Genomic DNA, 21,213 nt, shown 5'->3' with positions numbered 1-21,213 from the left:
CCTCCTTCTTACCAAACTCTCTAAACGTAACCTGTCCCCTTCCTCTACCCAGTGGTTCTCAAGCTATCTCACAAACTGGCAACAAGCAGTTAAATGGAAAAAAGCTACTTCACCCTTCCTTAATACATACACAGGCGTCCCCCAAGATTCCATTCTAGGCCCCCTATTATTCAACATATTCATAAATGATTTCTTCCAAGCCATTCCAAATTCCAGTTTCATCCAATATGCCAATGATTCTACTATAATCTGTTCCTCCCCTTCCATCACACCTCTAAACAATCTAACACAAGCCTCTTCCACTGAACAGTGGATGCTAGACAACCATCTAGCCCTTAATGCAACCAAAACAAAACTTATGTTATTCAATGCATCCCAAACCTCTTCCCTAGACAAACAATCCTTCATAATTACCAGCAAAAATAATACCCCCCTAGAACTAGTCTCTGACACAAAATTGTTAGGAATTATCATCAACGATCAATTAAAATTTGACAAGCATCTACAAGCAAATATCAAAAAAAAACATAAAAAATTAGGTATGCTTTACCGCCACAGTTGCTTTATCTCTCTCACCACCAGGATTTTATTAGTTAATACATACCTCATCCCATCCCTTTTATATGGTGCGTCTATCCTAACCAGACTACAATCTTCCCTCAAAACAAAACTCTCATCTTGTTATAACAAAATATCCAAATTTGCAGCAGGTCATAGAGCCTCTTCCCACCACTGTAATTCCCTTCACCAACTAGGTTGGCTGGAATTACCAAACTTCCTCACATATACCTAGCTCATCCAAGCACACAAACTTATTCATAACCCATCTCTCTGCCCCTCCCTACCAAATGCCTTTGAAATGCGTAAGCCAGATAGACTGCTAAGATCCAATTCCCAAAACCTAATTAAATTGCATAAACCAACACGTCCTGCTGGGAATCACTTGATGTCCTTCTCTCTTGCACGCCTCTGGAACTCTCTCCCTTCTCCCATTCATACCACCAGCAGTCTCTCCTTGTTTAAAACATCACTGCAGTCACACCTTACTTCACAATGGAAATGCTCTTGCTCTCATCCAACCTAATTCTGACCACACTTTCTTCCTAAATTTCCAAATGTATTTGTTGCCTAGCACTACCTCCTAAAATTCTACATCCCTTGGGACGTATTCGACCAACAGCTAAAAAAATTACCTCATTGTAATTGCCTAAAAAAAAACAAAATAACACATTACTACTTATTGAATTAACCTGATATAATTTAGCTAATGAAAATCTCTTTTTTTTTATTTCTGTATTATGTAACATTTATTTGAATTGTTTGATATAGATTTGTGCTATCCGAAATATGTATTTAACATTTAATTGAAATGTATATTATGGATTTGTGCTTTTTCTGTACTATGTATTTGTATTTTTCTGGAGCTTTTCTACCCAGGACTCCATTGAAAATAGGCTCCTTCTAGCCCAATAGACTATCCTGGAAAACAAACTAAAAATAAATAAAATAATAACTTTGAAATTTTAGGTGGAGGAACTATTTTACATAAAAAATATTTGTGTGTGTGTGTGTGTGTGTGTGTGTGTGTGTGTGTGTGTGTGTGTGTGTGTGTGTGTGTGTGTGTATATATATATATATATATATATATATATATATTTATATATATAGAGGGAGAGATTGTAATTTAAAAAAACACAAAAGAGTTTAACATATAGCCCATTATCTAAGCACAATAATACCCTCAAGGGTGTGTGTTATTGTGTAAATAACACTCTTTCAGGAGTGTAGTGGCCCTCCACGTTTGGCTTCAGGCTTCAGAACAACCCTGGGCATGCATTATTTACATAACAAACACCCTGCTGGGCATTATTGCTTGCCTATCATGTCTCCTAATGTAATGTTTTGGTTACTGCAAAAAAAGTTAAAAAGAGCCGAAGAAGTATTTGTTACATATTTGTAGTCTTTGGATACTAAACAAGTTTAACAAGCACATTTCAATAATATCATGTTTACAATACAAAATATCAGAGTGCTGAAATTAATTTAACATTAAACCATTATGCATTTCTGAATGCTGCAAACACTTAAAATTTCTGAGCACTTTTTACAAAACCACACATTACACACACTAAGCTGTACATTCTTTTAACTCTCTTAGCTCTCAAAACTAACTTAATAGTTATTAATACATTTAACCCATTGTAGGTGCTAGGCATAGTGTCTCTGAATCACAATAAGCCTCATTTTAGTTAATTGTTGTACTGCTTATAGATAGTTTACAAGTATCTCCATTTAATGGCATTTTTTCCAGCTTTGAAATATATCTTCAAAAGAGTTCCATGTTTGACTAATGTTTTTGTTCTTCAGATATTTCAATTTATTTTTCATACTTTCCTTGCCATATATTGAAAGAGTACTTCCAGCAGCTTCTGAATGAAGAAAACTGCATAGAAGCTGTATTGCCCCAGACACAACCTAAGACGAGAGGAGAAGAAGGGGAGCTCACCATAGAAGAAATAAGAATAGCACTAAAGAAAATGCAGTTAGGGAAAGCAGCAGGCTCAGATGAAGTCAAAGCAGATGAGATAGGGGAGAAATGGCTCTTGAGGGTACTCATAGCAGTGTGGAGAGAAAGGCATATCAAAGATTACTGGAGAATAAGCATGTGCTAGTGTAAAAGAACAAAGGGGACATCCACAACAGTGAGCAGTACAGAGGTATCAAATTCCCGTCACTTTGCATGAAACTTCTAGAGAGGCTTGAATGAATATGCAGAGTAGTACAAAGTAACATGGGAGATGAGCAGTTTGGATTCAGATCAGGATACAGCACAACTGAACCAATGTTTGCAGTGCAACAGAAGCTTGAAAAGTAGCTAGAAATGAAGAAAGAGTCCAACTGGACATTCCTAGACTTGGCGAAAACATATGACAAGGTCACAAGAAAGCTGATTTGGGCAGTACTATGGTGGCTGAAAGTCCCAAAAACATTAGTAGAATTACTACAGGCTATGTACAAGGACCCAATGAGTCAAGTACAAACAGTGTTCAGTCTCACAGAGGGCTTCCCAGTGGGAGCAGATGTGCACTAAGGTTCAGCTCTGAGCCCACTGCTGTTCATACTGGTGATGGACTACATTAGCAAACAGGTCAGAGGGGACAGATTAACAAATTTTCCACATTAAGACAGTGTGACATTACAGGCAGACTCTGATCAAGTACTTGCAAAAGATAGGGGAATGGAATGCAAAACTGAAAGCACATGTGATGAAACTAAGTACAGATACGACACTGGTAATGGCTGCAAACTGGGAAATCAGAAGAAGCTGAGAACTGAGACAGAAGGGAAGATACTGGAACAGGTTAATAACTTCAAGTATCTGTAAGGGGTGATTGAGGAGAAAGGAAGTCTGAATGAAGAGGTCAAAGCTAGAATCAGGGGGCTGCAGCCAACTGCCATAGTGTCAGATGTAGTGTATGACAGAAGAATGCCAAAGAAGCTAAAAAGTAAGGTGTACGAAATGGTGCAATCAGTACTACAGTATGATACAGAAACCTATACAGTAAAAGCAGAACATATAAGGAAGCTAGAGTTGATGGAGATGAAGTGCCTGAGACAGGTTGGTAGGATGCACACTGTGGGACAGGCAAAGAATTGAGAACATAAGAGAAGAAGCCAAAGCAGCTCCAATTGCAGAAAAGATCAAAGAGAGCAGATTATGGTGGTTTAGGCACATGGGCGGTGGAAAAATATTTGGCAAAGACAGGAAGAAGATAAGAGGAAACAAGGGCATCCAGCAAAGAGGTGGATGAACTCTGTGAGAGATCTGTGACAGATAAACATGAGTGTCAAAGAAGGCAGGAGTGTAGCACTGAATCGAGACAGATGGCAACAGTTAACATGATACCCTGACCCCATGTTGACAAATGGGGGGAAAAGGGGGTTGATGATGACTTTCCTTGCCATACTCTGCCATTTCTTCTTGTTTTCGTACCATCACATTTCTGAATGCTGACCCTTTAGACAGATATTACAAATAATGTCATTATGTACTTTTCTAGCATGTAAAGATACTTGTTTCACATGTTCATTTACATTACCTACATAAACATCTTCAGCTGGAATTATCCCATTTAAGTATCTTTTTATTTGACTGTTATATTACTGGTCAACTGCTACAGTGTTTTCCAAAATTTCCATTGTTAGGTAGCAAACCTTTTCTTATATGATTAAGAAAGTCTCATTAAATCTCTACAGATTAAACTGCAGGAAGTCTACAGTTGGGAATATACAGATTTTCTAACACCGATGGCATTCATCTTCCTCTTTTGCTTCTGACTTGCATTCTTCTAGGAATACTATTGACATGACTTCTTGGCATAGTTCACTTTGTAAAACCATTTTTATTCCTAGAGAATATTACTTACATCTTTACCTCTTAGTCCACTCTCTCCAGCAGTTCCAGGTGACCCAGTATCCCCTTTTTCTCCTTTTGCACCATCTTCACCCTAAGAAAAATATTAAAAACAGCTATCTATTATTGCATTGTAGTTATATATTTGTCAAGCTCTGTATTATGATTCCTGTTCTGATATTAGTGTATGCCTTCCTATCAGTATCTGGTCACTTAAACAAGCAGTCCTGAACATGTTGATTATAAATCCTTACAACACAATATACCATGCAATTTAGTTTCAATTTTACAATTTCACTTTCTAAAAAAGTTAGATCTATTGATGTTATAACTTTATGATGTAGAAAGTAGAATGTAGTAGATAATGCCTGATGAACACAATAAAAGATTTTTAGGACTTTCATAAAATGGCTCAGAAGCAAGGTAGAAGATTACTGTATCACACAAAACTGCAAACAAAAAAATGTAATTAAATTTCTTATATACTAATTCCGAGATAACAGAATCCTGGATAATTCCCCTTAGTTCAAGGTTCACCGATTTCTGAGTCAGTAAATATAGACAGTAGGAGTGCAGAGAGTGTATCCCATATATTAGAGTTGCAGAAGGTGAAAATGGTTTTAAAGTGTTACAGTAAGTTTACAGAGTGACTGTTATGGGTAGAAATCACACTGTACCGTTTCTTCATTTGTGTGTCACACTTTGGTGCAGAACTTCTCAATGCAGTCAAAATAAATATTGCAGTCGTTTTATGAAGTTCTTTTCTTAATATATTTTTCTGTCTATAGTAATGCCTGGCACTTGAAGCTAATCTATTTTGCAGTTTGCTCATTCATTTAAACTCAGATATCAGACCTTCAGGGCAGTCTTCCATGGCTGTCACATTGCATGGATAAGCTTTTTTAGTTCTGGTTTTGCCATAATGATAAATTCCCCTCTCTTCTATCAGGCACAGAACTCCCTCCCCAGGACATCTTATAAGCATATGCCTTATGTTTAGAAAACAGATGGTGGTCAGTCATTATGTCAATCACTCACCTGAAACTTACTCGTGATTTCAAGAGAATATTCAGGCAAGTGATATGTCCCATGATCTTCAAATAGAAAATGATGAACTGGTCTTTAAACACTTCCCTAGGTATCTTCCAACACCCATGCCTCTAAATGACCATGGTTAATACAATTCATATAATGCACAGGTAAATGCTCTGCCTTCAAAAGGAAAATTAGAATTCCTGATTTGGGGATATACTTTATATCATTCAAGTGAAAATTAAGTATTACATGAGATCATCCCTGTGGAATATTTACTACAATAATTTTGAAGGTATTTTATTGATGCATCAGTTATGAATTATCAATTGCTTATCTAAGTCTGTGCTGGTTCCATTGCATGTCATTGGGAGCACATTGCTTCTACTGAATGAAAAAACTGATGAAATCTTTAAGCCTCCTACCTGTAACACCTCCCTTGTTATGTGTGTGTGTGTGTGTGTGTGTGTGTGTGTGTGTGTGTGTGTGTGTGTGTGTGTGTGTGTGTGTGTGTATGTGTGTGTGTGTGTGTGTGTGTGTGTGTGTGTGTGTGTGTGTGTGTGTGTGTGTGTGTGTATATATATATATATATATATATATATATATATATATATATGTATATATTATATATACATTTATATGCTTGTATAACTGGGCGGCCACAGTGGTGCAGTGGTTAGCATTGCCACCTCACAGCAAGAGGTTCTCCGGTTCGATCCTCGGCTGGGGTGCCTTCTGTGCGGAGTCTGCATGTCCTCCCTGTGGTCACGTGGGTTTCCTCTGGGTGCTCCGGTTTCCTCCCACATCCCAAAGACATGCTGTAGGTGGATTGGACACTCTAACTTGGCCCTAGGTGTGAGTGTGTGTGTGTGTGTGTGTGTGTGTGTGTGTGTGTGTGTGTGTGTGTGTGTGTGTGTGTGTGTGTGTGTGTGTGCCTTCTGTGGAAGGTTGAGCGCTGGGCTGGCAACTCAACACCATAAAACTCCACTGCCAATCATGAGCGGAGAGGTGATCCGCTGTGGCGACCCCTAACCGGGAAAAGCCAAAAGAAGAAGAAGAAGATATATTTGTATAACTGTAGACAAACATAGAAATCCTTAAAAATGTTGAATAAGTGCTTGCACACAAACAAGCCACATTAGCATTGGTCCCAATGAAGGAGAGTTACCTCCCATTTCCTCCAATGGAAACAGTTGCATTGCAGGTATGTTCATTGAGGACGTATGGGTGGGGTGAGTGTTAGTTCGTAGATGTGTGTAGATATGTGTACATGTCTGTAGGAGCATAAATAAAGCTGCATGAATGTGAGAGTGTGGTGTGCGTGTGTGTGTGTGTGTGTGTGTGTGTGTGTGTGTGTGTGTGTGAGTGTATGTACATGTTTGTGTGTATATGAATGATGTTGGAATGTTTATGTATGTGTAGTTAAAAGTCATCACAATGATTAATTACATTTTCATTGGCTTTTACAATGTTGAGTTTATTCAGGCAATCCTTGAGCTTCTCATGTGACAGATGGGGACAGCAGAGCCTTATAACAATAATAGGCCATGCCTGATATATTAGACGGTTACTAACATGTGTGTTATGGGTTTTTATAGTAGGCCTCTGATACACTTAATTCTAACCGATGTGAATGCTGCAAGGTTTGCAAAAGTATTAATCTGGAATAAAGTATTTCTGGTTTAAAAAAAATATTCAGAAATAGCATGTAACCAGGTTATACAACATCACTCCTTCTTTCCCCCTGCTATATTACATTTAGAGTTGGCATGTAAGTAAGATAGGCAGGGGACTTTGTATCACTGCACATGACAAAAGGACACTGAGTAACATATTTACTTAGTATTCTCTGGTTTCAGTGTATTTTTATCTAATGTATTTTTATTCAATTTATATTTCTTGTTCATGTACCTTTAAATGCTCTATGATGTCTGTTCAGTAGTCACATGATCAAGCAGTTCCTGTTATATAACAGCTGAGTAACAGAACAGCTAACACCATGGTTCTGATGAAGACTGGACTTTTTGTGAAAGACGAAAGCACTTAACCATTAAAAATGTTTTTATTACTACTGCTGTGGTTGCTTACTCGTGTGTGGTTACAGCTGATTCTCAGTTTGGTAACTCTGTATGATTTTTTAGCATACCTGAAGGAGCTTTTTGTGGATTACAGGTTATTCTTCATGGTATCTTCTCAAGACCAGAAGAAGTTGTATTCTCACTTTATTCTTCTCATACTAAGCCCATGATTTGACACAATGCCCCCTTCAGCCAGTACTTCAATAAACACCTAAACCAGCTTGAAAATCCTCAGTATTTCCTCACCATAAAGATCTCATATCTCAGCATACCCTGAGCCCTTCCGATAGACTAAAAACCAAATCCATCTACTCATGAGCAGAGATCTCTGTTTTGCCTCCCATGTTATGGACAGGCCGATTCTCAATGAACTCCTTCAGCCAGACATAACCAGCAGTAAAGCAAATAGCTGCTTTAGACACCTAAACCTAACATTAATAACATCAGATCATGCAACAGGTACCCTGCGTACCCCTAGTTTCTGGAATAGGCTACCCTTACATGTTAAACAGGGTACTTTTCCCAAATGACTGAAAGGGCAGTTGCAAATTTTTGCCTGGTATATGTTGATAAAATCTGTTTAATTGGGTACATTGTTAGTGTCCCACCCCACCATACGGAGTAATGTGGCTGAGCTTCTCAGTGGTTCTTTAGCTGAAAGCTTAATAAAAATATGTGAACATATATTCCTGCCTTTTAATTTTGTAAAATGGGCTTACTGATTCAGGCCAGATCCCAACAAACAGGGTTAATGATGATTATTTATAGCAGATATGTTATGCTTGAAAAAAACAGCTTGACCACATGAAGACATAATGTTTCTTTTTAAATATTATTACATTTTGAAATAATAGCACACATTTACATTCTGAGAAGTCATATTAATTTCCTTCTTTTATATATATTTCTGATCTACTCAAATATAAGTTCAGACTCATGCTGATTTTCTTCTTCAACAGTCTCCAACCTATAGTTTAAATTTTGTTAAGTTTTTTTTTAAGTGTCTCAGATATGAATGCATTTACTAGACACTGAAGGCAGGCAAAATATTGTCAAAATAAATATACTCATAAATAATTCCATCTAAAAGTATTGAAGATACCTTTGGTCCTGGCTTGCCAGATAAACCAATATTACCCTGTTAAAAAGAAAAGAAGAAAAAAGACATTTTATTAGTACAGATGTATTTAAAATATAATTTTTTACACATTCAATATATATTGAGGCATTGTGTTTTTATACATTCCCAGATATTCACAGCACTGGGGTTCATTGTAATGAATGAACATAATTACTAACAGTTAATAATATTGATGAACAACAGCAACAAACTGTTATCTCAGGAATTTTCCAGTTATTTATAGAAAACGTTTCACATTAAACATAGCTAAAACAATAAGCATGCTCATTGTAAGTAATCAGTAAGAGACAGCATTCCCCATTGCATAAGTGATCAAACATGTTCTGGTCTAACTCATTTAAGTCTCATTCAGTTTACTATGATCCCATATAAATATTTATATTTTGTAGCAAATGTTCTTCTGTTTAAGCATGTTTATTTACAAACTAAACTCAGAACCATAGATAGACCGTCTAAACCCCCCCCCAATTCAAAGTCGAACAATAAAAAAAAAGGAAACCTCTGAAATATAACAAAGAGTTAAATCATCACACACACACTAAGCACTTCAGCTCTGACCTCATAATCAGCACGAAGCAATGCAGATCTCAGACTCTCACACCATCAGCACCTGACACTCTCATCCCCTAACAGCTTGCATGCAGGGGCAGATCTCAGACTCTCACACCATCAGCACCTGACACTCTCATCCCCTAACAGCTTGCATGCAGGGGCAGATCTCAGACTCTCACACCATCAGCACCTGACACTCTCATCCCCTAACAGCTTGCATGCAGGGGCAGATCTCAGACTCTCACACCATCAGCACCTGACACTCTCATCCCCTAACAGCTTGCATGCAGGGGCAGATCTCAGACTCTCACACCATCAGCACCTGACACTCTCATCCCCTAACAGCTTGCATGCAGGGGCAGATCTCAGACTCTCACACCATCAGCACCTGACACTCTCATCCCCTAACAGCTTGCATGCAGGGGCAGATCTCAGACTCTCACACCATCAGCACCTGACACTCTCATCCCCTAACAGCTTGCATGCAGGGGCAGATCTCAGACTCTCACACCATCAGCACCTGACACTCTCATCCCCTAACAGCTTGCATGCAGGGGCAGATCTCAGACTCTCACACCATCAGCACCTGACACTCTCATCCCCTAACAGCTTGCATGCAGGGTAGCTAACCCTTTTGCCCTACCCTAGCTATGTTTCTGTTTACAGATAAAATGAAAATGGCTTTTTGACAAAAGTAACACTCATCCTTTGACCTTTCATTGATCATGCATTTGCCAAAGAATGCACTTGGTCGAAAATGTGAGCATTTAAAAGAGTGCATCACTACCCTCTGAAATATGCTAAACAACAACAAAATCAGTATTTGTGCTGCTGTGATCTCTCCCATGCTGTAAGACATGACTGTAGCACTGTAATTTGATGCTGTCATTCTGTGTTGTATTCCTTTGTTTGTATCATGGTAAGAAATAGTTCTAGGATGAGCATGCCTACGTGGAATACAAATAAATACATAGATACTAAAATAAGTTACTAGGCTAACAAAACAAGGGGCCTTTGTAAGCCTAACCATGTTTTCCAGAAAAAATACTGATGTCCTGCATCCAAATTGGACATTGAGGGCCAGGCATTTATAAGCTACCTCTGTCCATAAGGGACATGGGTACCAGACCAGGTGTAAATTTCATATTCCCAAGCCACTTGTCTGGGTCATGCTTAAACTGAGTAATAGGTGAACTCAGATTCACATGGATGGGAAGCCTGTTCCATAGGCGGGACAATCTCTGGGACAAATATCTCTCTCCAGCATATTATTTTTAAGTCACAGACAAAATTCAAATCCCTAGATCTTGTTTTTCATGTACTTTTTGACTTACAAATATGTAGGAAATTCATAAGTGTGGGTTTGTGGATGCCTTGTAAGCCCAACATAGATCACCCCTCAGCAATCCATAGCAAACTGAATAGAGGGAAAGGGCTTTAAGGCCCTCTGCTTAAGGCATGTTTTTTACACTGTGTATTCTTTTTGTAAGGAACGTTTGCGGTAACTCTAGTTGCTGCATATGCCTGGTCAAGTATCTACCAAAAGGAGCATTGTACTATATGATTGTTCTGATAAGGGCAGAGTACAGTGGGATAATGACCTCTTTGGACCTAGATGCCAAGCCCTTGCTTATAAGCTCTGCAACATAAAAGGAGTTCCTCACCACTGTGGCCACATAGTGGCCAAAGATTAGGCTGCTGTCTACGTGAATACCCAGATCCCTGACCACTGGGTCGACTCTTAGGAGTGTATTATCAACATGGTAATTAACTAGGATGGTTAACTTCCCAAAGGGTACAATTATGCATTTCTTAGCATTGAGTTTAAGACCATGGCTTTGGAACCATTTATTAGTCAGAGATAGACCTTCTTGAAGAAGGCTAGTGACTGCAGGGGAGTTGATGATAACCTCCAGCTTGCAATCATCTGCAAACTTAGTCAGCCATAAACCTTCAGCATTTGTTTCCATTTTGGAGAAATAGATGCCAAAAAGGAGCAGGCCCAATACCAAACCCTGGAGGATTCTGCTAGTGACTAGCCTCTTTGTGGAGGTGGCCTCCCCTATTTTGACCTCCTGGGTCCTATCAGTGAGCCAACTGGCTATCCAGTCGGTGATAAAAGGGTTTATACCTAAATTATTGAGCTTGTCTATAAAGCCTGAGTGGGGTATTGTATCAAAAGCCTTGGCCAGGTCAAGATAAGCTGTGTGCACAGTCTTACATTCATCTAATGCTTTGGTGATCCTCTCAAAAAATCCACCAAATTTAATAGGCATGACCTTCCTTTAACAAAACCAAACTGTGAAGCATCCAGCATTTGCAGGTTACCTATTTCCTCATTTATCATGTCCATGATGATTCTTTCCATGGCCTTACATATGAGGCCGGTAAGATTACGGGCCTTTAGTTACCCAGATCAGTGGTTGGACGTCCTTTGTGCAGGGAAATGACTGCAATCATCTTCCATTCCTTGGACACAAAACCTGACTGAAGGCTCCAGCTGAGAAGCGATTCAAGTGGACCAGAGAGGTCATGTTTCATGCCATTTATTAAACATTCTGGGTTATCAGGTCCCATTAATTCAGTGTTTTTTGCCTTGAAATGTGCGTTAATAACCTGTCCTCTAGAAATGCTTGGGGGATTGTGTTATGTGGTATTTCCTTTGGACTCTTGTGGGGGAGTGGGGGGAGAAATTTGAACTGAATTTGTCAGCCAAAATGTTGGCAATGGCCTCTGGTTCAGTGTCGGTGATGCCATTTACAATAAGTTCTGCATATTGTTGTGCATTTTCTCTGAGGTTATGGACATTGCTGTAGAAAGCTTTGTGGTTGTCCTTTGCCTGAGAAGCTATTTTTTACTCAGATTTAGCCTTTGAAGTATTAATTAACCCACTTAGATGTCTGTTTAGATTGGTCAGGGGGCTTTTGGTATGTACAGCTTTGCTCCTCCTTTGCTTAGCCACATTTTTTTTTTGCTGTGTAATTGACTGACAGTATGATTCCACCAGGGTGGCTTGTCTTTTGAGTCTGTCTTATTCTTAATATGAGTGGGCTCGCTCTGGCTATACAGCTATCAATATGGCTGTAAAGAGATTTTGTAAATAGTTCAATGTATTCTAAGGTGTTTACTGGGTTTGGGGGTGCTTGGAATTTAACTAAGCTGTTGCTTAGTAGAGAGAAGTTAGCCTTGGTATAGATCCTAAAGCTTTTTAGTTTTGGTGGATAACTGGATTCAATTTTTATTTAAATAATACTGCTTTATGGTCAGATCTGATCAACGAAGATATTACATTGGGTGAGGAGTACTTGCCCTCCCATGTTCATGAGTACAAGGTCAAGGATATTGGCGCCTGTGATGCCCCACCACTGGCCCAGTAATCAAGGATCCTCAATCCACACCAATGGCAACAGTGGTTAGGATTGAGGCACCTTGATTACTGGGCCAGTGGTGGGGCATCACAGGTACAAATATTCTTGACATGTGATGCCCCACCACTGGCCCAGTAATCAAAGAGGCTATGATGCCCACCACTGGTCCAGTAATCAAGGAGCCTCAATCCTCACCACTGGCAGCAGTGCGGGATGTACACACTTGGAGGATAACAGGTACACACACAGTATATCCAGATCCAGCTCTTTTCATCAAGTGCAATTTCCCTTAAGAGCACACAGAGACCACAGTCAGTCTGGGGCTGGTTTCTCTCTCCTTCACCAGATCTTCAATAAGACAACCATCTGGCATAGCTGTACAGTTGAGATCTTAGATGAGTGACCAAGCCAAGTCCTCCAGCACCCTGTCTGTCCAGTAAGTGTTTCGTGTCCCTGCTCAAGTAACTTACACACACACTCTTTGAGGTTTGAGTTATACACACACACACACACACACACACACACACACACACACACACTTGGGAAAGGCTGGCACAGGTTTACAAGCTATGCCCCCTTCTGCCCAGATTATAAGGTAGTTATTACTGCCAATAGTCACAACTTATCAGCTACTTTAAGGCCCTTAACACAGAGTGTCCAATCTTACTGTGTAATGTTACTATTAATCCAGATGGTAGTTTGACCAAGAGCAAAGCTATTAGGAGTGGCCCACAGTGTCACCAAATAAATATGTCAGTACTCCCAGAACTTAAAAATGTTTCACAAATATCAGCCACAATGATAGGTTTAAATATATTTAATAATAAATAATAAAAGAACAAGAAAATACTCAGTAAATAAACACAGTTACATCAGAGTTCAAAATCACAGGAAATACTTAAAATAACATTACAGGACAGGCTCAAATAAATAAAGAAAACAGATTATCTAAGCCATATTTCACTATATTCCTGTCTGTATCTAAAAGAAATTACTTTACCCTAGTTAACTTACTTACAGAGCCAGGGAAGACAGATGTGGTGAGAGGGTCTTCTAGCTGATGCTGTCAGGTCAAAGAAAAAATACAAAATGCCCACTCTCTCTGAGAGTTCTTAAATTAATATCTCATATACTACTGCTGGGTTAGCTTGCAGGATGACATCACTTCTTGTCATCTGACTTTAGTTCCCAAGCTAAACCCCCATTGCTAGAAACTGTCAGCATTTAGCATCTGCCTGTGAAAATACATAGCCCTCAGATGTTTGCAGCTGCTGGAAGACATAAAACAATAAAACACTTACAAGAAAATACAGAAGGCTCACTAATTTTAGACATCCTGTCCCCTTGCTGCATTGAAACCATCTTTTATGGCACAGTCATAAAATAATTTAAACAGTTTTTCTAAAGTTTTGCAAGGAACTCCTCTATGTTCCAGTTTACACTATTAAAATACATTTACACATTTACAATACTTTATGTGCATTTCTGTTCTTCAGTAGGGTACTCTGTGAACACATCTCTAAGCTGAGTACACTACAACATATCTCTTCAGCAAACGTCTGTACATACCATCTTTTATGACACAGAGTTCTAATACATTTGTAACACAAGCATATGAATCATGTTGATATTCACAAATGACATATTATTTACAAATTTCCAGCTAGTTGTGCTGGCAGTACCTCCCTTTGTACAGTTCTCCCCCCTCAAAGATTCAAGCTAGATTTTCAAGAGACCATTGAGAAACATTGCTTGAGAGGGATGACCATCTGGGAATACCCATTCCCTATCTTGAGAGCCCATCTACATTTTTCTGGCTGGTTCCCTCTAGCCATGGATTCCCCTCAGACTCCTCCTGCCTCCTTCTGCCAATACTTAACAAAAGGACCTCCCTATCATAGTAAGGTTTCATCATGCTAACATGGTACAATTTGTGTCCCTGCCTCCTACTTATCAGTTCCGCCATTTAGTTAACATCACTGACCTTCCTTGCCACTTTGCGGGGTCCATCTCAAGCTGCCTGCAGCTTGTTGTGTCCGACAGCAAGGAGAACCATAACCTGCTGCCCTACAGCATAATCTTAAGCGTGAGCATTCCTGTCATACCAGACCTTTTTCTGCTGTTGGGCTTCTGTCAGGTTCTCCTGGGCCAAGTCCATGAGTTCCCTGAGCCTTGTCCTGAGGTTCAGGACATATGCCACATCAGGCTCCTTGTGGGATTCACACTCGCCCTCCCACTTATCACAAATCAAATCTACAGGTCCCCTCACCCTATGCCCATACAGCAACTCAAAAGGTGAAAAATCTGTGGATTCCTGGGGCACTTTCCTGTAAGTAAACCACAGATGTGGCAAATATTTGTCCCACTCCCTCTTAAACTGGTCTTCAAATGTCCATAGCATGGTCTTGAGTGTAGGGTTTAATGTCTCAACACGACCATTAGTCTGGGGATGGTAGGAGTGGTCTTAACGTGCTTCACCCCACAATGTTTCCACAGAGATGCCAGCAGGTCTGCCGTGAAATTGGTACCTATGTCAGTATTTCTTTTGGGAAAACTATGCTGCTGAAAATCTCTAACAAAGCATTTGCTACCTTTTCTGCCTCAGTGAAGGACAGAGCCACTACCTCAGGGTATCTGGTAGAATAATCTACTACCACTAGGATATACTTTTTCCCTCTGGAACTTGGGGTACTCAGAGGTGCCACAATATCCATACCTACTCACTGAAATGGCTCCTCAATCACAGCCAAAGGCATCAAAGGATCCTTCACCCTGTCTCCTGCCTTGCCTACCTTTTGGCACTAGTTCTACATCCTGCAGTATCCTGCAGTACCCTGTTACATCTGGAAATCCCAGGTCAATAAAAGATCTGCATAATACATCTGTTGGTACACTTTATGCCCATATGTCTTGCAAAAGGAATGTCATGAGCTATTGCTAGAAGTCCCAGATGGTAGGCTCTGGGCACTACCAACTGTTGTATTCTCTCCCCCTTTAGCTCTCCCTCAATGGTCCACTCTCTATGCAGTAAACCTCTCTCTCAGTATACAGATTCTCCTTTTCCTTGACAATCAGGTGCCTCACTGGCTACCACCCTCAGGCCTTGTAATATAGGGTCTGAGTGATAAGCCTGTCTCAGCTCTCTCTTTGTAACTCTTTCCCAGCTCCTCTTCCACAGGAAGTCTGGTATTCTCTGACAGCGGTGCCTCACTGTCAGCCTGGGTACTATTACTCACCTCTGCCCTTGTAGTCACTCTGTCCAAGGGAACATCATTGCCCACAAGCAGCTGTGGCTCACCTTCACTCTCACTGCTACAGGGTAGGTCCTACTGTGAAGTAACCACCACATCAATTTTGGTTTCAAGTCTGGGGTCTGTCTGGGTCCTCCCCAGGCAAGCAGACCCCACAGGCTTGTCTCCAAGTCTGAGTGTGTGTAACTGCATGCAGACAAGGTACTGCATTATCAACATCATTCTCTATCATGACATCTGCAGGGATATCCTAAAACACACCTACTTGCTTGGTTACTTTTTCACCCTCCCAGTCAATGTGATCCCTAGCCAAAGGTATTTGGAACGTGGTCCCTCCTAAAGCTCTGACTGGAGTAGACTGCCAAAGCAAATAGTGCTCCTCTTTAACCATTGCAGGCTTTACAATAGTTAGGTCAGAGGCTGTGTCTCTCTTAGCAGTGCCCTCTTTTCCCATTTACTAAGATAGGATATAACCTCTTGTGGTAGTATGGCACCCTTGTTGTTTCCAGACAACTTACTGCTGGCATTCTGTCATTCCCACTTACTGGCTCTGCCACCTTTTAATAGGTTCATATGTTTATAGATTAGTACTAAGCTAACTGTCCTTGTAGGCCATTGTAAGCCTAGCCAGTTACCCCATGTGAGAATCGAGCCATGTACCTTGTGTCTGTAAGGTAAATGCCATAACCATTATGCCAATCTCCCACCCCCCACCTTGCCTCTGTGGAGATCTATATGCTACATGGCCCCACTGGTTGCATTTAAAACATTTAACTCTTAGTCCTGGCCATGTACCTGAACTAGTGGCTTCCCCTGCTACTGGTGGGCTCTGTTGCAGCATTTTAGGCTGCCCACCATGGGTTCCCTTAGACCCATGAGTAGCACTGGGTATCCATTTCCTGTGCAGTGATGACCTGCTTGCTAGGTATAGGTCTCCTTTTTTCCCCAACTCATCTGCTGTGTTGCATTGCCTATCTGCTAACCAGATTTTCATGTCCTCAGGAAAAATGCTAAGGGCTTGTTCCCTCACCAAAAGGTCTGCCAGCCCTTCAAAAGTGGTGACCTGACAACCACTCACCCATCTATGAAAATAAGTGCTTGACTCAGCAGTATATTCACACACACTTTCATCTGCCTTGCATCTGTGCTCACAAAACCTTTTCCTATAAGCTTCAGCTGTTAACTTAAAACACTCTAACAGACAGTATTATAATTTAAGCAATCATTATCAGACAATTTAGAAATAGCAGTTACAGCTTTACCATGGAGTATGGGGGTCAGGAACCATACCCACAGCCCTTGGTCAATATTATACTGTTTACATACCCTTTCAAATGTATGAATGAAACTATCAAAATTATCCCCCTCTGTAAATTGTGGAAGAAATTTACTGACCTTTGTTGCTTCTGGGGTTCCACTTACTCCCTTCCCCATTACCTCCATGACTCTGGAGAAGAGTCAGCATCTCCTTCTCATGTTGCGTCTGCCTGTCATTCTCCTCAGCTTCCAGACATTGCAGTTTCTCATTTTCCTCAGCCTCCAGATGTCTCAGTCTCCCTGCTGTTTCTATTTCCAAATGTTTAGCCTCCCGTTCAAGTCTCTTTAACTTCAGATGGATTTTTAAGTCCTCTGTGGAAAGGTTCAACTGTCCATTTTCTAAGAGTTGTACATTTCTGAGGCCAGTCTGATTGCCCTCCTTGTTGCTATTCTGTGATGCAGCTGTACCCAAGGCTGCAATCATTTCTGCTTTAGTCAGGTTGGCATGCACCAGTCCTTTGGCCTGGCACACCTCAGCCAACTGGCTCCTTGTCAGCTTGCCATACTCCTCTGCTGACATCCTTGCCTGCTTTCCCTGAGTAACTAAGCTAACAAAAAATAAATAACACTATTGCGATATGAAACTCTGAATATTCATTGTGTGGCTGATTGACAGTACAAACACCTTCTTCAGTGACCACTGTTTACAGGCTACAGGAGTTCAATATCCACACCACTGAATCCTAATATGTTGATATCCCACCACTACCAACTAATTAATATGTGACACCACACCTCTGGCCCAGTAATCAAGGAGCTTCAATCCTCACCACTGACAACAGTGGGGGACGTACACACTGTGAGGATGACAGGTACATGACCCATCATCCTGCACAGACATTGAGATACACTTAGCATCAGATTCACCGACCCCCAAAAGGACGCAGGGGTTTGTCCCTTTAGGACAAAATATAAACGAGGGGGGAGGAAGCACAGGAAAAATCAACAACATCCAAAGTCTGTTGAAATTAGTAACGCAGAAATAAACAAGAATGCAAATGCAAATGTTCTAAATTTATCAGACTTTGTCTTGTCACTCACTCATTTGTCTATTCTCAATAAAGGTCTTACTTTTATCCCTGGTTTTGTGGTTTCTGAGGATGTCCTGGCACAAGACGTTATGTCTTTTTTGCAGAAGTCTAAATCTTAAGCTACAGTTTGGCGATGTGGATGGTAATTACAATACTGACAAATTTTTATACCACAAATCCAGATACCTACCTCCCATGCATCCTATTGTACACCAGTTTCAGAGCAGCGTTCTCAAAGATCTGCACAATTCTAGCTCTGACACTTGTTTCAAACCTAACAACCTGTCATTGAGTGAGAAACAGGCAATTTTCGAATTACAGAACAACAGGGACATAGTCATCATTTCTGCTGACAAAGGTGGGGCAGTAGTAGTCATGAACTGGTCAGACTATGATAAGGAGGGCAAGAGACAACTTTCGGACAAATGCTATTATGCTGAAATGTCAATCAACCCCACTTTTAGATTTAAGAAACAGATTGATGATTTTTTGTCCATTGCTAGGGATGAAGGTATCATTACAGCCAATGTGTTGCAGCAGCTAACAGTTCAGGACTCTGCTAATCAATACATCTATTTTTTACCCAAGATACACAACGATCCAGTTAATCCACCAGGTAGACCTATTGTGTCAGGTAGGGGATACATCACGGAACCACTATCCATATTTCTGACCAAATATCTGAAGCCTTTATTGTCACGGGTTTATTCCCATTTACAGGACACTACTGAATTTTTACAAATCATTTCTGACACACAATTGGAACCGGGCTGGCTAATGTGCACACTTGATGTCAGTGCCCTATATACCAACATCCCACATAAGGTAGGTTTGGAAGCTCTGGCCCATTGGTTAAATGTGGCACGATTATATGAACCAGATTTCAATTCTTTTTTGGTTGGTCTTGCAGAACATGTCCTCACCAACAACGTCTTCTTTTATCAGGATACTTGCTATTGGCAAACTAAGGGGACAGCAATGGGAGCATCCTTTGCCCCCATCTATGCTGACCTCTTTATGGCCTTCACTGAAGATCAAATCATTTATGACAACAGCCACAACATATATTTGGATGAAATCGACATCTGGAGACGTTATCTGGATGATTGCTGGATGGTATGGAGGGCAGATGTGGAGTATTTAACTGAATTCATTTCTTACCTGAATGATAACAAATGGGGTCTACACTTTACAGTAAATTATCATGTAAGTACCATTACCTTTCTTGATGTTTTGATTAATAGACAACCTGATCATACTTTAAGTACACAGGTCTTCAGGAAGTACCCCGAATACAACACTGTCCTCCATGCATCGAGCTTCCATCCACCTCACATTGCTAGAAACATCCTGAAATCTCAATTTATACATATGAGACGGATTTGTTCCCATGAAGCCTCTTTTCAAGAACACAGACGGGACCTGACCAACAGATTCAGATCCAGGGGATACTAGATGGGACAGTATTTCCAGATACAGGTCTCTGCATCAAGTGCAATTTCCTTTAAGACAATACAGAGCAACAGTCAGTCTGGGGCTGGTTTCTCTCTCCTTTTCCAGATCCCCAATAAGACTCCCCACTGGCATAGCTATAGAGTTGAGATCTCAGCTGAGTGACCAAGCCAAGGCCTCCATCACCCTCTCTGTCCAACCAGTGCTTCGTGTTCTGACACACACACCCTTTGAGGTTTGAGTTTTACACACACACACACACACACACACACACACACACACACACACACACACACACACACACACACACACACAAAATCTTACTGTGCAATGTTACTATTAATTCAAATGTTAGTTTGACCAAGAGCAAGGCTATTAGAAGTGGTCCACAGTGCCACCAAATAAATATGCCAGTACTTCCAGAACTTAAATATGTCTCACAAATATCAGCCACAATGATAGGTTTAAATGTATTTAATAATAAATAATAACATAATAAGAAAATAGTACATAAACACAGTTACATCAGAGTTCAAAATCATAGGAAATACTTTAAACAACATTACAGGACAGTCTCATATAAATAAAGAAAACATCTAAGCTATACTTCATTATATTCCAGTCTGTATCTATGAGAAATTACTCTACCCTAGTTAACTTACTTACAGAGCCAGGCAAGACAGATGTGGTGAGTGGGTCTTCCAGCTGATGCTGTCAGATCAAAGACAAAATGCAAAATGCCCTCTTTCTCAGAGAGTTCTTAAATTAATATCTCAAATACTACTGCTGAGTTAGCTTGCAGGATGACATCACTTCTTGTCATCTGACTTTAGTTCCCAAGCTAAACCTGCATTGCTAGAAACTGACAGTGTTTATCATCTCCCTGTGAAGATACATAGCCCTCAGATGTTTGCAGCTGGAAGACATAGAACAATAAAACACTTACAAGACAATGCAGAAAGTTCCCTAGTTTTAGACATCCTGTCTCATTGCGGCATTTATAAAATAATTTAATTTTAACTATTTTAACAATTTTTCTGACGTTTTGCAAGTTAACCCTCTATGTTCCAGTTTCCACTGTTAAAATATATACATTTACATGTTTACAATAGTTTATGTACATTTCTGTTCTCTTCCAGTAGGGTACACTGTGGGCACATCTTGAAGCTGAGTACCCTACAACTTATCTCTTCAGCACACTAGTCTGTACAAACCATTCTATATGACATACAGTTCTAATACATTTGTAACACAAGCATATGAATCATGTTGATATTCACAAATGACATATGATTAGTTACAAAATTCCAGCTAGCTGTGCTGGCAGTACCTCCTTTTGTCAAGGTACCCCGGTAGGAGAATGGACCAACTGTTCCTGGATGTTGGTATTAACAAAGTTTAGGAATCTTTGGGCTTATGCATTAGATGTGGTGTAGGATCCCCAATCAATAGAGGGGTAGTTGCAATCCCCCATGAATAGCATATTGGATTAAATGCTGAGGGTCTTTGCCAATATCCGAAAGCCTAGATGGGCTATGTACAGACCATCCCTGGCAAAGCAGCGTGGTCTGCCAACA

At 40.2% G+C, this 21,213-nt stretch overlaps 1 protein-coding gene across 1 annotated transcript in view; it reads right to left on the bottom strand.

The window, feature by feature from the left end:
* LOC122815075 overlaps window positions 1-21,213 on the bottom strand; it is a 3,014,144-nt gene that overhangs the window by 2,243,431 nt on the left and 749,500 nt on the right. The window contains exons 46-47 of the mRNA XM_044087319.1: window positions 8,627-8,662; window positions 4,428-4,508 (exon numbers count right to left, since the gene is read on the bottom strand). Coding sequence (XP_043943254.1) covers window positions 4,428-4,508; window positions 8,627-8,662 — 117 coding nt within the window. The remainder of the gene's footprint in view (window positions 1-4,427; window positions 4,509-8,626; window positions 8,663-21,213) is intronic.

Source organism: Protopterus annectens, chromosome 11.part0 (assembly GCF_019279795.1).
Source record: "Protopterus annectens isolate FY-2018-M chromosome 11.part0, PAN1.0, whole genome shotgun sequence".
NCBI lineage: Eukaryota > Metazoa > Chordata > Ceratodontiformes > Protopteridae > Protopterus > Protopterus annectens.
Note: the sequence above shows the minus strand (reverse complement) of the source record. Positions and strands in the feature narration are given on the sequence as shown.